This window comes from Nyctereutes procyonoides, unplaced genomic scaffold (genome assembly GCF_905146905.1).
Source record: "Nyctereutes procyonoides isolate TBG_1078 unplaced genomic scaffold, NYPRO_anot_genome, whole genome shotgun sequence".
In the NCBI taxonomy this organism is placed as follows: domain Eukaryota; kingdom Metazoa; phylum Chordata; class Mammalia; order Carnivora; family Canidae; genus Nyctereutes; species Nyctereutes procyonoides.
Genome location: NW_026575082.1, coordinates 705,097 through 720,910, shown reverse-complemented (window position 1 = coordinate 720,910; position 15,814 = coordinate 705,097). Strand labels below are relative to the sequence as shown.

The following is a 15,814-nucleotide window of genomic DNA, read 5'->3' as shown; positions in this document are numbered from 1 at the left end:
GGCTACTGAGACTGCAAGACTGTTGACAGAATGCAGCTCCACTTGCTCCACGCTTTTTATTCTCCTATGTCTTATCGGCAAAGAGGGGCTGATGACGGGACAAGACAGCCATGGGTGCTCCCCACCACAGGTCCTGGCGCACACTATGCTCTCCCCACCAGGAAGCATTCCTTGGCAAAGCCCCTTGGGGAAACACTGCGTATCGCAGCCCCTCTGGGAGGCTCATCGCACAGGCAGCAAGTGCAAGACCCCGCCAGATGCCTGGTCAGGAGCCTATCCGACCTTTAAGCAAACACCTTCTTCACCCTACACCTGTAGCACCACACGTTCTGAGCAGCATCCTTGGGGCGACTGGCCTCAGCCAGCTGCAGGGCTCACCTGTGTGATGGCTGCCCGCTGCTCCTGGGATGGGTGCCCATGCACCCCAGGCATGGGGGGTGACCCACCGTGCTCCATCAGCTGGGCTCTGCTGGACTCTCCAGCCCTTTCAGCCCCTACGTTTTAAGTTGTTCTCATTCTCAACAATATTCTAAGTTCTGAGAAAGTGGACAAACTTTTTTTAGAAATTTGAAAGAAAGGGCTTTAACCTCACATGGAAGTTAAAGGTTAGACTTGAGGACACAGCACTCTGATGAAACACTGGGGTTTCTGCCTCCGGGGGCCTCCAGGAGCGCACAGCTGTAGGAATCGGGTCTTGTGTTGTTAGGTCTTCCCACCTGGTTTCTCACAGGCAAAAATGTCATATAAAAGAAGTCCAAAAAAAAAAAAAGGCCAGCCGTACCTCAGGAAAGACGGTATAGATGCACTTTTCCTCATTCCTTCTGAGTACAGCCAAAATCCTGCAGACACCACAGGTGGAACACGTTTGTTCTCTGGTCAAGGGGCAAGCAGGGTGCGGCCTGGCCTGCTGGACAGACCACGTTCAGATGGCCACCATCTGCTCCAGCCAGCGCCGTGGGAACACTGCACCCCCCACCTCTCTCCAAAGTGGGGAGCGGGACCCCACACACACCCAGCAGTCACCAGCAGCCTCGTTGGGTGTCACACAGGGAGGAACCTGGGGGAAGGCAGCAGCGTCAGGAGACCCTGTGGCCTACGTGGCACCAAACATTCAAGTTTCAGGAGAAAATCACTACCCCCGCCAAGAGCTGAGATGATCTCAGAGTGAGTCATAAAGACCAGCCATGCGGCACCAGCGGTGTGGGAATCATGTGACACGGGTGTTAAAGTGGCAGGAACGCTCAGGACAAATGGAAACATGTCCACCTAGAATAGAAATCCAAGCAGCACCACGTGGGAACAGGCCACCAAGGCCAGCAGGACAGACCTGGCCCCCAGCAGAATGGAGGGCCCTCAGGGCAGGACACAGGATGGAGAGAGACCCTCAGAGAGAGGGCGGAGAGCGGGCTGGAGGGGAAGAGCAGCTGAAAACCTCCCACACGGTGGATTCAGAGAGATCCACAGCAAGACGCGTCACACGGAGATTTGGGGGACAATACAAACGCTGTGAAGGCAGTGAGCTGGGGAGGAACGGCCTTGGGGACAGTGGGGACCCTGAGGAGAAGGTGTGGGCACACACGGCCACCTGCAGTGGATCTTCCCTCAGCAGTGACAAGCGCACACGCGTCCGGGAACACATGCACATGGCTCCGGGACGAGAGCTGTCCAGGTGGCACAGGAGCAGAAGGCACAGGCCGGTGCGTCCCCCAAAGGGCACGGTGGGCTTGAGTGCACAGGTGGGCCCTGGCCCTGGCCCTGGCCATCAGGGTCAAGGCCATCAAGCCGCTGCTGGAAGGGGATGTGGAGAAGCAGGACCCCGCCACAGGCTCAACCTGTCCCTGCCCCAGCAGGCTCCTGGGCAGGTGGCGCCAGGAGGCTCTGCTGTGAGAGTAACTGCAGCTTACAACGGCAGTCTTTGTGGTGACTAGAAGCTGGGGGCAACCTGGGTGCACCTGAGTGAGCGCGGCTCACAGAGGTGGGACCGCTGGCTCAGGCAGCAGGGGTGAACGTGGCTGCAGCAGCACCTGGGGCAGCCTGGGAGTCAGCTGAGAAGAGGCATCTTGGGGCCTCGAAATGACAAAAACTGTGAAGAAGGTCGGCGTGTTGTAGTGATTGTTAGGGGTGGGGGCAGAGGGGAGGGGTACAGGGGGGGCCAGGGGACTGGGGTCCCCCAGGGTAGTGTGGTTCTGTCTGTGTCCCCAGCACCTTGGGAGGAGGCTGGGCTGCCAGGGGGAAGGGCATATGGGATCCTGCTCACACCTGCCTGCAAGTCCCCAGTGACCTCAAAACAGAGTTTAATTAAGAAAGAAAAACAGCAGATCCCCCTAAGCACCTGTGGCTCACAGACTGACTTAGTGTTCCGCAGGGAGGCATGAAGTGTCAGGAGGTCTGCCTTGCTGCATGTGCTGTGCAGCGCTTGGGACCAAGGCCCGTGGTTGCAGAGCCGTGTGGAGTGGCACCTGCCCCTCACACTAACCTGCCCCTGTCTTGGTTGCCAGGTATGCGACCCTGTACACCATGTTCCCAGTGTTCTCGCTGGTGCTGGACCAGGATGTGAAGCCAGAGATGGCCATGCTCTATCCAGAGCTCTACAAGGACCTCACCAAGGTATGGGTGCGGGCCGGGCTGCATGTCCGCTGGGCCATATTTTAGCAGAATATTTACTAGGGAAAGAAATGCCTGTCGTGAAGCGGTTTCCAGGCAGGTTTTAAGTAATCGAACCTCTGTCCTTCCAGACAGGTTTTATTTCTCGCTGTTTTTGCATTTTCCTTCTGAGTTAAACTTCAGAAAGGGATGATTATTTTCTCGGACGTTTGCAGTAAAGCTCTGATGTCATGCATACAATTGAGATTTTAAAGGTGCTCTGAACCATTTGTGGAGCCGCAGTGAGCTTCTCTGAGACCATGGGGCTCGTGTTGGCTGGTGCACGCTCGTTGTCTGTCGGTGTGTGAAGGACACCCACTGGCGGCAGGGTCCCCTGGGCAGGGCTTCTGTTCACTGCGCCAGCATCGCGACATCGGAACCCAGAGTTACAGCAGGCAGCCCCCGTGCCTGCCCAAGCCACCTTCCGCTGTGCTTCTCAGAATAAGGTCTAAGACATGATGGAGCGTCTGTCACTGCAACCCAGCACTGAAGTCACAAGGATGCTTTTGAGGAAACATCTGCACCCAGAAGATGTGGCTCCTGAAACTGCAGAAGATGCATTGATCTGGCCTAAAATTGTGCTCTCTTCAGATAGAGTATTCCTGAGGTTTGTCATATTTCTTTACGAGACCGTGTTTCTACAGCAAGCAAAACAAGCTCCACAGGCTGGAACACCCCCTCGCTCTCCAAGGACAGGTTGTGGTGACCCTGGAATCTTCCAAAAGGCTAGCTTCTCCTGAAGCAACAGGGAGAACAAAGTCCACTAACTCTCAGTCAAATCCAGGTTTACATATGAAGTGACCAACTCAGATCTTTAAAACTATAGCATGTGGAGAAGGGATCAGTGGGTACTAGGTGGGATGCAGCGAACCACTAACCACATGCAGAGGAGCTGGCCAGACCACGGTGATCTCTGGGCTTCATGCTGCTGTTATAAGGACTGGATGACATTAAGATTTAAAGTTCCTTGAAAAAAAATACCAAGTGCTCATATTATTTTTACAATCAGGACAAAAATAAACCTAGTTCACCAGTATAGCATAAAATAAAATCTCAATCATTATATTCAATAACAGCATATTTAATTTGATAATAAAATGCAAATATATTTTATATATATAGAAAGCACTAATAATCCCGATAATTTTATTGTGAATATTACAAGAAAAAGGAAAACTATTTTGTTTAATATTCTAAAATGATTAAACCATTATCATTCATTTTTTTTTAATTTCTTTTTTTTTTTAATTTTTATTTATTTATGATAGGCACACAGTGAGAGAGAGAGAGGCAGAGACATAGGCAGAGGGAGAAGCAGGCTCCATGCCCCGGGAGCCCGACATGGGATTCGATCCCGGGTCTCCAGGATTGCGCCCTGGGCCAAAGGCAGGCGCCAAACCACTGCGCCACCCAGGGATCCCACCATTATCATTCATTAAAGCAGAACAGGATCAAAGATCCAAAACTATAGGAAGATTTTGTGAGTAATTATAATTTTAGATTATTATGTGTTTCCTTATTTCCATAAACTCCAGACATGTTAACTTAAATGCTGCCTCACAGACTCTCCATGTATGAGCAGACCCAGATGAGCTTCCCTAAAATCACTGGCCTCAGCCGCTTGAGGTCACTGCAGGTCAGCCTGGGCAACATCACCAGACGGTCACGGTTGGAGCAGTTGCTGTCAGCGGGACGCGGGGTCAACACTGTGTCTACCACCATCGGGGTGGGGGCATGGTTGGCTGATGCATTGAACACAAGGGGTGGCAGGAAAGTGTCTTCATTCTGACTGAGTCATTCTTGTTTTCATTAGGGTGACCAGTAGAATGTCTTGGTGCCGGTGCCCTTGAGTCCAGCCATCATTCCTACTTTATTGTGACAGGAGTTCAGTTACTGTTTCTTCAAGACCCAAGATCTATTCCTTTTGTGTTTATTATACTTATTCTTTCAAAACCTATTGCCCTTCAAATTCTTTGAAGACAGAGTAGCACTAAAATACTCAACCACCTAACTTGATAAAAAATTGAGTTACATTTTCTTACTGAAGCCAGAGAGAGATTTTGAATCTTCACGTTACTTCTCAATTATTGGTTGTGACTCGAGAGGCCCACGAGCCGTCTGCCTGGCCTGTCCTTGTGGTAGGCACTGGGTCTGTGGCTGCTGGAGGCGAGGGTGAGAAGTCATTCCTGGGCTCAGGAAGCCCACTTTCATTCTGGAAAGAAAATATGAATTACATGATAGTCAAACAGCAGCACAAAATAGGCCACAGGTGCGGATGCAGGTGCACGTCAGCTGTGCAACACATCTGGCCTGTTCTAAGCAGAAGGCCAGGGTCATGATAAAGTCCTAAAATAGTTTCAAAAGCAGTGAAGGGGAACAGAGTATATATCCCTCTCAAAACAGAGAGGAAAGTACCATGCTTTGAAAGAAAATACCGGTTTTCATACTTATTTGGTAACCATTCTTTTTATTCTGAGAGTGAGAGTCCGAACCCAATCATTGCAGATGTGATTACATGTTCCAACAACATCAGCCAACCTGGAGCATATGTTTGCTCATGACTCCATTGAGAGAGCCTGAGCCCAGTCTGGAGTCAGTATCTGTTCAGTAGTGTGTCAGCAACAGGGTGAGGGAGCCCAGCAAAGAGGCTGCACTCCCCTCCCCTTCCTAAAGCCATATTGTTTTCATTCCTTGCAGAAAATGATGCATCTGTAATAATTTTTAGTGTTCCTCTTTTAAAGGCCACATTCTGGTGTGAATGCTCACATGCATTCAATGCACTCATGATGAATGGCCACTCTCAGTCTCCTGGTGCTGCCAGTGAAGCAGGGACCCTGTGCGCTCACCCCTCTCCTAGCTCCACAGATGACTCTGTTTACCCCAGATGGACGATCTGTGGCCTCTTAGGAAGGGCCACACGAGCCTGAGAGCCATCGGTCAATACTAGTGGGGTGACCCTCGCTCACCTGAGCCAGCCCATGTAATCCCAACATACATCAGACTTGTAGCTGGGGATTCCATGACCAACACGTTGCTTTACATTCCTGATAAATAACCCACTAACTGCAGAGGCAGCTGAACTAATTGTAAAGAGACCAAGTAGGTAATATCATGCAATCCTTCATCAGAATCCTTGACACCGTTAGACGCAAAACTTATTAGGATTACTTCACTATTTTTTTTATTTCCTGTTGAATACTCTCAAAATTATTTTAATTTTGGAATATATATTTATATTCTTAAATAATTTTAGAGATAATAGTGATAAGGCAGGAAAAAACAAAGGCTAGAAGTTAGAGGAGATGCAGATGACAGGAAAAGACCGAAGAATCCATAAAACCTTGTGGGCACCTCGGTGGCTCAATGGTTGAGTGTCTGCCTTTGGCGGCTCAGGACATAATCCCAGAGTGCCGGGATCGAATCTCACATCAGGCTCCTGCCTGAAGCCTGCTTCTCTCTCTGCCTAGATCTCTGCCTCCCTCTGTGTCTCTCATGAATAAATAAATAAATAATCTTTTAAAAAAATCCACAAAACCTTTCTAAGCTAACCTATAAGTTTGCAGGATTCAAGGAATATATTTTATCCTTTCTAATTTTATATACTAGCCATGGACAATTGAGGTCTGAAAAATGTTTTTGAACAGGGTTTGCAGTAACCTAAAAAAAGCAAAGTTGGTTTAACTAACAAACCATGCAGGACGTGTGTGCTGCAGGCCCTGGGGCACTGTGGAGAAGGATTTTTGAAGTTGCAAAGAACAACTAGGAGACTCCATGTGGCCGAAAGCTAACAAACTGATTCCAAGATTTATATCTTGGAATATATGTATTTATATCCCCTTGGAAGGCAGGGGAACTACAATTACCAAGGCCATTTTTAAAAAGAGGAATGAGAGTTGGAACAAATTATTTTAAGATTTGTGTGGAATCAGAAAAGACCCCGAATAGCCAGGGGAATTTTAAAAAAGAAAACCATACCTGGGGGCATCACAATGCCAGATTTCAGGTTGTACTACAAAGCTGTGGTCATCAAGACAGTGTGGTACTGGCACAAAAACAGACACATAGATCAATGGAACAGAATAGAAAATCCAGAAGTGGACCCTCAACTTTATGGTGAACTAATATTCGACAAAAGAGGAAAGAGTATATCCACTGGAAAAAAGACAGTCTCTTCAATAGATGGTGCTGGGAAAATTGGACATCCACATGCAGAAGAATGGAACTAGATCACTCTCTTGCACCATACACAAAGATAAACTCAAAATGGATGAAAGATCTAAATGTGAGACAAGATTCCATCAAAATCCTAGAGGAGAACACAGGCAACACCTTTTTGAACTTGGCCACAGTAACTTCTTACAAGATACATCCACGAAGGCAAAAGAAACAAAAGCAAAAATGAACTATTGGGACTTCATAAAGATAAGAAGCTTTTGCACAGCAAAGGATACAGTCAACAAAACTCAAAGACAACCTACAGAATGGGAGAAGATATTTGCAAATGACGTGTCAGATAAAGGGCTAGTTTCCAAGATCTATAAAGAACTTATTAAACTCAACAGCAAAGAAACAAACAATCCAATCTTGAAATGGGCAAAAGACATGAAGAGAAATCTCACAGAGGAAGACATAGAGATGGCCAACATGCACATGAGAAAATGCTCTGCATCACTTGCCATCAGGGAAATACAAATCAAAACCACAATGAGATCCCACCTCACACCAGTGAGAATGGGGAAAATTAACAAGGCAGGAAACAACAAATGTTGGAGAGGATGTGGAGGAAGGGGAACCCTCTTACACTGTTGGTGGGAATGTGACCTGGTGCAGCCACTCTGGAAAACTGTGTGGAGGTTCCTCAAAGAGTTAAAAATAGACCTGCCCTATGACCCAGCAATTGCACTGTTGGGGATTTACCCCAAAGATTCAGATGCAATGAAACGCCAGTTTACCTGCACCCCGATGTTTCTAGCAGCAATGTCCACAGTAGCCAAACTGTGGAAGGAGCCTCGGTGTCCATCGAAAGATGAATGGATAAAGAAGATGTGGTCTATGTATCCAATGGAATATTCCTCAGCCATTAGAAACGACAAATGCCCACCATTTGCTTCGATGTGGATGGAACTGGAGGGTATTATGCTGAGTGAAGTAAGTCAATCGGAGAAGGACAAACATTATATGGTCTCATTCATTTGGGGAATATAAAAAATAGTGAAAGGGAATAAAGGGAAAGGAGAAAAAATAAGTGGGAAATATCAGAAAGGGAGACAGAACATAAAGACTCCTAACTCTGGGAAACGAACTAGGGGTGGTGGAAGGGGAGGTGGGCGGGGGGTGAGGGTGACTGGGTGACAGGCATTGAGGGGGGCACTAGACAGGATGAGCACTGGGTGTTATTCTGTATGTTGGCAAATTGAACACCAATAAAAAATAAATTTATAAAAAAATAATTAAAAAAATTAAAAAGAGGACGAGTTTGGAAGACTTGCTCTACCCAATTTCAGGACTTTCTGTACATTAGTAACCAAGGCAACAGATTATTGGCAGAGGACAGACCCATGGAGCAGTGGGGTGAGCAGAGAGCCCAGGGAAAGAGCCACATGCATCATGGCTGATCAATCCAAGGGAGACTGGACCATTTGTAAATAGATGCTTCAGAGCCACCAGCAAACACAGAGCCTCCACCCACCTGTCACCGTTTTGGGGGAAACACACTTCAAAATGAGTTGTAGACCTAATTAGCCTTCTGGAATAAAATGCAGAAGAACATGTGCATGACCTTGGGATGGGCATAGTTTTTAGATATGGGGTCAGATGTGTGATTCAGAAAGGGAAAAACTGGTAGGCTGGACTTTATCATAATTAGACTTGTTCTGTGGTTGGCACTGATAAGAAAATGTAAGGAAGAGCTACAGAACTGTTGGGAAATACTTGCAGATCACACTTCTGACAAAGGACTTGTATCTGGAATATACAAAGAAGCCTCAAAACTTAAAAAGAAGACAAGCAACCCAATTATCTAAACGGACCAAAGACCTGACCTGACAGCACAGCAACGATCACGACGTGCAGATGAGTATCTGAAAGGCTCTGCTCATCACAATTTCTCATGAGGGGCCGGCAAGCAGTAACAACAGGGGCCACCACGCTCCCCCCTGGGAAGGCAGGGTCCACAGCAGGAGCACACCACGGGCATGGCCCCTGGAGGCACAGTTCAGTACTTTCTCTTGAAGTTAAATGTGCACTGACCACGTGACTCAGTGACCCTTCTCCTGGGCAGTCACCCGAGAGAAGTGAGCCCTGCAGCCACATGGTGCGCGGTGTCAGTCCAGCAGCACAGGTGAATCCTAAGTGCATTGGGCTATGTGGAGGAAGCCAGACTCAGAAGCTTGTATGGTTCCGTGTAGCTGGCCCCCTGGGAAATGCAGGGCTCTGGGTGTGGGGGACGGGTGGGCAGCAGCCCAGGGCCGGGGTGGGGGACTGAGGGGCAGTGGGAACAGCTGTACCCGCATATTGCATCTCAGGCCAAGACAGAGTAGTGAGTCTGTTCACGGGACTTTCAGGTGCATTAACCTTTCCCAAGATTTGCTGGATTTTATTTTTACAGTTTGGTGGGTCTTTTAGAGAAACGAACTTTCAGGTCTCCAAGACTTAACACTGAAATACTGAACATTCACTGGGCTTCTGGCTTTATGCTTTTTTCATTTTATCCACACAAGTGCGGCCATCACTTCTGTTCACATAAGAAGAGACCACTCACAGACATTGTGTGTGTGCCCCAGGGGGGCCACGGGCAGGGCCAAACCCAGGCTGGCCGGGTCCTAAGCAGTGTGTGCGCAGTGCCGGGACAGAGCTCCTGCTAGAGGAATTTCCACCAGCTAAGGACTGGCCGTCCTTCCTCTCCTCCTCTGGAAGGAGAGGCGTATGGGCCCAGGAGAGCCCCTGCCCGCATGGCCTGGGTCCAGAGTAAGAACTGTGTTCATGCGCATCTGTGGCACCAAATTCAGTGAAATAATCACTTTTGTCTCTCAGAGCCAAAGTCTGAGAGAGCCATTGATAAGTATCACCCAGGAGCTAGTGGCTTATGCATATCTTTCAAATTATTTCTCCGATTGGTTATTTTATCGAGTTTCTGTGCCCATTCTGTAGTGTTTTGCCTTATTAATCTGTGTCTGCTTGGATATGGAAACTCTGACCTGGGCTTACATCGCTAAGCTGTCTTCAAACACCCCCCAGTTTATAAACCGATAATTATGTAACATAAGTAGTATCGAAGAGATGTCAGCAAATGTAGCTACAGAGTAAATCTTTTATTTTTACATCAAAAAATTAAATTATCTTTTAAAACATTAAAATAAAATTAGCCACGTACTTAATTACCTCAGTGTTATCAAAGGCCAAACACCTGCTAGTATCCAGCAAGACAAATGCACTCGGGAAATAGATACTGAGACATATACAGACATGTAACAGCTAAACTTTCCCGCCTTTTTAAAAGTCATCATTGCCTTTTCATGTTATCTGTTATGTGTGAACATTACTTTTCACACGTGTAGTAAGGACTCAGGTTCAGCCAGTGCTTCCCAGGAGGATGCTGAAAGGGCCACACCTGCCTTGTGGCTGCGTCTCTTGAAATGTTGTCACTCAACTCCAGGTAGATGAGGCTCAGATCCAGAACACTCTGGCAGTTGTCACGGCAACACACCCCAGCGCATCTCTTCCATAGCAGCTCGTTTCTCCTTGGTGGCATTTGGCAGTGCTTTCTGACTTAGGGACCACCTTCCCACCCTGGCTGTGAGCACCTCTCCTATGGTGGGGAGGGCCCAGGGCACAGCAGAGCTTCAGACTCTAGCCATTTGGTGCTGACCCTTGAACACTGTGGGGTCAGTGACCACCCCCCCCCAACCCCTGCACAAAAATCTGCATATCATTTTGATTCCCCAAACACATAAGTGGTGATGGCCTCCTGGTGACGGGAAGCCTCACCCACTCCATGAACATCTGATTATGTTGCATGTGTTCTATATTATATCCTCATGATAAAGTAGGCTGGAGAAAAAAAGTTAAGAGAACTTTTTTAAAAAAGCAAATACAGGGGCACCTGGGTGGCTCAGTGGTTGAGCATCTGCCTTTGGCTCAGGGCGTGATCCTGGAGTCCTGGGATCCAGTCCCGCATCGGGCTCCCCACGGGGAGCCTGCTTCTCCCTCTGCCTGTGTCTCTGCCTCTCTGTGTCTCTCATGAATAAATAAATAGAATCTTTAAAAAAAAAAAAAAGCAAATACATTAATAATACTGTATTTATTTTAGTTTTTAAAAATTCATATGTAGGTGAGCCCACGCAATTCAAACCCATGTCCAGCACAGCTGCCCTGCAGCATGAACTTGTGGAAAGCACCAGACTTTTAGAGTTTTTTCATGTGTAAATGGAGACAACGTCTGCCCCGTCTGAGTGCTACAGTGCCCGAAAGGATTGATGCAGGAGTGTGACCGCACAGACCTGACCAAGGTCCTGAGGGTGCATCGTTCACATGGCTTCACCTGACAAGCAGTGCCATGGAACAGGCCTGAGCAGTAGCAGCCCGTGTGGCTGGCAGTGGCTGGGTCTCCCTCTTGGGTGTGGATGACTTCAGGAGGGTGTACGCATCCTTCATCTGGAGAAACTAGAAAGTAAATACAAGAATATTTGTTGCCAAGAACTAAGAAAGTCAAGGGAGTTATTTTGACGACAATACAAGTGTTTTCCTGCTAGTGCATTTCAGTGTTTGCAGACACACCTCAACTTCTGGGAGCCAGGGAGCGCGTGGCTGTGGGCTGAGGGTTACCCAAGGGCAAGCGGAGGGCACCATGCTCTGGGCCACAGGTGCATGGGCGGGAAGGCCAGGCTTGGGGATCTAGGGGTCTTCTAGAAGTCACTCATAACTAGCTGCTAGAAAACCTGTGAGTCACACTGTTTTTGCACTCTGCTAACTAAGATATTCCACTGTTTACCCTAGGGGAGATCTTTGTCCTTCAAGACCTTCCTCGTCTGGGTGTTAATCAGTATTTACCAAGGTAAGAGGCCTGGACCGAAGGTTTCTTGTCTGCCCCTAGCAACGTTCTTTTCCCCCTCGGTTAAATTCCAGAAGCTTCAGGCTCCCATCAGCAGCTGTCACTCCTGTTCATCTCCTAAAGCGATCTTCCAGCAGCTGGTCATCCACACTCCTTCATCACGCCCCTTCACCTGTCACTGAAAAACTCACCTGTTTCTAATGAAATGCTAATCCAGAAAATTTTGCTGAGCACTTACCATGTTATGTGCCCCCGCGGCAGTTCCTGTTGCAGAGTGATGCCCAGACTTGGAAAAATCTCACTTATGTAAACAGAAGTCATTAGCCATCCTCTAATGAGTGTTCCAGATAAATGAGAGATTGTTGAAATTGAATTAACAGATTAGATACTTTACCTTGGAAGCATAACTACTTACAAAGAGGTGGCATGGCCTTTCCTCCAGATCTTGAAAGGTTCCTGGCCTCTCTGGTGCCACATCTTATCTTATTCATAATCCAGAACTTTAAATAAACTGTTAACACGAAGTGAGGGGGTGTCCCTAACCCCATATTTTCAAGTATGACTGTTTCCCGTTAGTCATGACCCTAGTGTCCCCCAGCTGCCCGGTGCAGTGCTGGGTTCCCACCCCGGCAGGAGGGGCTGCCCCATCCAGGACACAGTACCCCCGTCTTGTGTTGCAGGCGGCATCCTCATGTACGGGGCCTTGCTTCTGTTCGAGTCTGAGTTTGTGCATGTGGTGGCCATCTCCTTCACGGCCCTCATCCTCACGGAGCTGCTCATGGTGGCCCTGACCATCAGGACGTGGCACTGGCTGATGGCAGTGGCTGAGGTCCTCAGCCTAGGCTGCTATGTGGCCTCACTCGCTTTTCTAAATGAGTATTTTGGTAAGTTGCTGCGGGAATCTTTTTTGTCTGTTACTGGTTTTTATACATTAGTTATTGTTACTTATTAATACACTGTCTTAAATTGCGGAGTGCAATAAAACCTACCTCAGATTGCTTCACTACACAAAAAGCTTATTTTTGTGGAAAGATTAAACTCCTTGTAATATTTTATAAAATTCAGATTGTCACCGTCTTACCTCTTTAAAGATGTACTGTTTCCAAAAATTATTTCCATAAGAGCTGCATTGTTTATCCTTCTTCCTAATTCACAAGCACTCCCAGGGTAGAGTCCAGGCCCACCTTTGGACACACCATAGTAATAGCTAAAGATGCCTCTTCTGCATAAGGCCAGCTAGTTGTGGTCCCTTATCACCCCTGTGTGACTGATGCAGAGGCTGTGACTTCCACTACTTGGACAAAGTCCGTGCATCCCACAGGAGCAGCAGTGCTAGGGTTTGCGCCTCAGGGCCTTGTGACGTCAGCCTGTGGCCTGCCTCCCCACAGCTGGGAAAGCCAGGTCGCCTCCAGACAGCCCCTGGTCAGATCGCTGTCTGTGCAAAGAAGCCCTTCCCTTAAACTCACTCACAGAGTAGTACGTCCCCATCACCTGTTGAGCGTGTCCTCAGGCAGAGGCCACTGCAGAAATGACTCACCCCGTGGAGGGTCCCACCAGCCTCATCGTGGCTCCCGGTGAGCCTGGCAGGGGAGCTGTGTCCAGGGGCCCAGAGCAGCATGTCTGGGAGGGACCCTGGGGAGAAGCACGCTAACACAGGATACGTAGCAGGAGGGGAAGTAAAGCCAAGGAGCCCTCCAGGAGGGAAACAGAGGTGAAGAGCCGGGTTTGGGGGTGAAATCCAGGGAGCCTGCACATTGCTCCAGGAAGCCTGCCTTCGGGCCACCAGAGTGCCCCAGAAAGAGACCCCACAGGAAAAACCCAGATTTGAAGTCCACATGTCTGCAGGTAGAAGGGCTCGCCAGGGACAGTGACAGGATGCACGTCAAGATTCAGCTTCCTCAGTAACACAATGTACGTGAAGTCTGTGGGATGAGAATCGCTATACCGCAGTGTTCATCCACTGTACTGCGAAAGCATCTCTGTCCTTCACACCAGAACGGTAAATCACAAAGTGAGTGTGTCTAGGCAGCTTTCAGCAGCAGGAATTGTGCATTTTGTTCCTTTGCTTTAACTGTAACATTATAAATGGTGGAGACGTTGGGTGAATTCACACTTGAGCATCTACTCAATGGCAAATATATGGATAGAAAAATTTTAAAAAGGTAACGTACTAAAAGAAATACTCACTGGAGCACCAGGGTGGCTCGGTTGGTTGAGTGTCTGACTCGGTTTCGGCTCAGGTTGTGATCTCAGGGTCATGAGATTGGCCCCTGCACCAGGCTTGTCACTTGGCGGGGAGCCTGCTGGAGATTCTCTCTCCCTCTCCCCCTGCCCTTTTCCCCCTCAAAAACAAAATGAAAGAGATGTTCACCCAAACATACAAAACAGCACTTAAGAAATTAGCTATTTTCAAAATACAATCTCTTGTTACTTTTCTTAAGAATATTTAGTATATTTTCCAGTATGAGCACAACACACTGAGCATGGGAGAAATGTTGGTTTATTTTTATGGCATTTCATTTTAATATGTCTGTTTCCTTCATTTAGTAATATTCACAGAAATATTTATTTCTGTAAATTTTATTTACAAAGCAAAATAATAAATTGGCCAAACACACAAGTACTGCATCTGATCCGCTGCTAAAATGAAAAAAAGGCGAAATAGACATAAAAGTGAATTAGAAAGTGGCAAAGACAAACCGCAGTCACTTGGGGAGATCACCTTCCTCATTATTTAAGTGCTGGAGGTTTAGGTGCACTTGGCTCGGACATGCCTCCCCTCCTGGCCCCTGGAGTGTGGCCATGCGCATGCGGGTTTGTACTTTGAAAGTAAATCCCTTTGGAACCTTGAGATGTGGATCCGAAAGGAGGAGTGTTTGCAGATGTGCTTTCACATGGCAGCCAGTTCAGTTATGCTTTAAAAACTCATGTGTGGACAAGCAGTTGGAAAACAGTTTCAGGGTTTTTTGAAATATGGTGAAATCCAGACCATCTGCCACCCTCTGTGGTCTGGGACATACTCGGGTCGGCCATGTGTGTGTAAAATCTGTGACTCCTGCCAAGTGGTCAAGTGGATCCCACATTGTGGTGAGAGTGAAGGGTTTCTCCCAGTGGTAGGAGCACCCCTGGGAGTTGGCTCTTGCACCCACCTCTTCCATGGAAAGTCACAGAGCCAGGCTTTGTTGGGAGAGCCCACGGACCAGCCCCAAACGGCCTCTCAGACCCAGCACTGCAGCTGCGGGAACCTCCACCACCCAAGGGTGTCTGAGGACGTCATACACAGTCTCTAATACTTTGGTGTAATTTTTTATTCTGTTAAAAGAACTTACTACACCTGGTACGCAGGTGTGGTAAGGGCCACCTGAGTCCCCGCCCCGCCTGGCAGTGACGCAAGGAGGCGGCTGCCCGCGGCCTTGGGCCTCAGGGGCCTGTGGGCACCTCAACCGCCTCTTACACTTGTTTCCGTGTCTTCCTGCAGATGTTGCCTTCATCACAACCGTGACCTTTGTGTGGAAAGTGTCAGCCATCACCGTGGTCAGCTGTCTGCCACTCTACGTCCTAAAGTACTTGAAGCGGAAGCTATCCCCGCCCAGCTACTCCAAGCTCACGTCCTAGGGCACGCAGGATCCACTCCACAGCTTGGGGCCTGCAGGGGTGCAAGGAGGCAGGAAGGGGCTGGAGCCTGAGAGGAGAGGCGGCTGGGCCGGGCAGATGCTCCTGATCCATGCAGGGGACACATCCCCTTTCTGGCTCTTTCCTGGTTTTCAAAATTTAATTTTCATATCAAACTACTTGAGTTTCTACCAAAATGAGCCCTAATTATCTCACTATTACTGTAAAGCATTCCTCGTACTCTGGGCATTCTGAGAATTAACATGAAAGTTTATTTAAGATTCTGTAAATTTCTGGCATTCAGACTCTTTGACATCATGATGTACAAAGCCATTTCTCCTTGACTAAAAATCTGGAGGCTAAGGGCAGCACACATGTCGCTGCTGCTGCCCGGAGCCAGGGCGCTGGCTTCCTCGGGGCGTGGCTGTGGCCGGTCAGGGATGGGCCTCCCCTCGGTGAGGCTGCTGAGCTCACACAACTACGCCGCACCACACTCGGACGGTTGGGCAC

General features: G+C 48.3%; 1 protein-coding gene across 5 annotated transcripts in view; it reads left to right on the top strand.

Annotated features, from left to right (window-relative positions):
- Positions 1-15,594, top strand: part of LOC129514446 (probable phospholipid-transporting ATPase IIB) — a 242,290-nt gene extending 226,696 nt beyond the window's left edge. For all 5 annotated transcript variants that reach the window (XM_055333018.1, XM_055333020.1, XM_055333016.1 and 2 more), the window contains 4 exons: positions 2,499-2,607; positions 11,638-11,695; positions 12,373-12,576; positions 15,171-15,594. In XM_055333018.1, coding sequence (XP_055188993.1) covers positions 2,499-2,607; positions 11,638-11,695; positions 12,373-12,576; positions 15,171-15,307 — 508 coding nt within the window. In that variant the 3' untranslated portion in view covers positions 15,308-15,594. The remainder of the gene's footprint in view (positions 1-2,498; positions 2,608-11,637; positions 11,696-12,372; positions 12,577-15,170) is intronic.
- Positions 15,595-15,814: the final 220 nt, after the last annotated feature.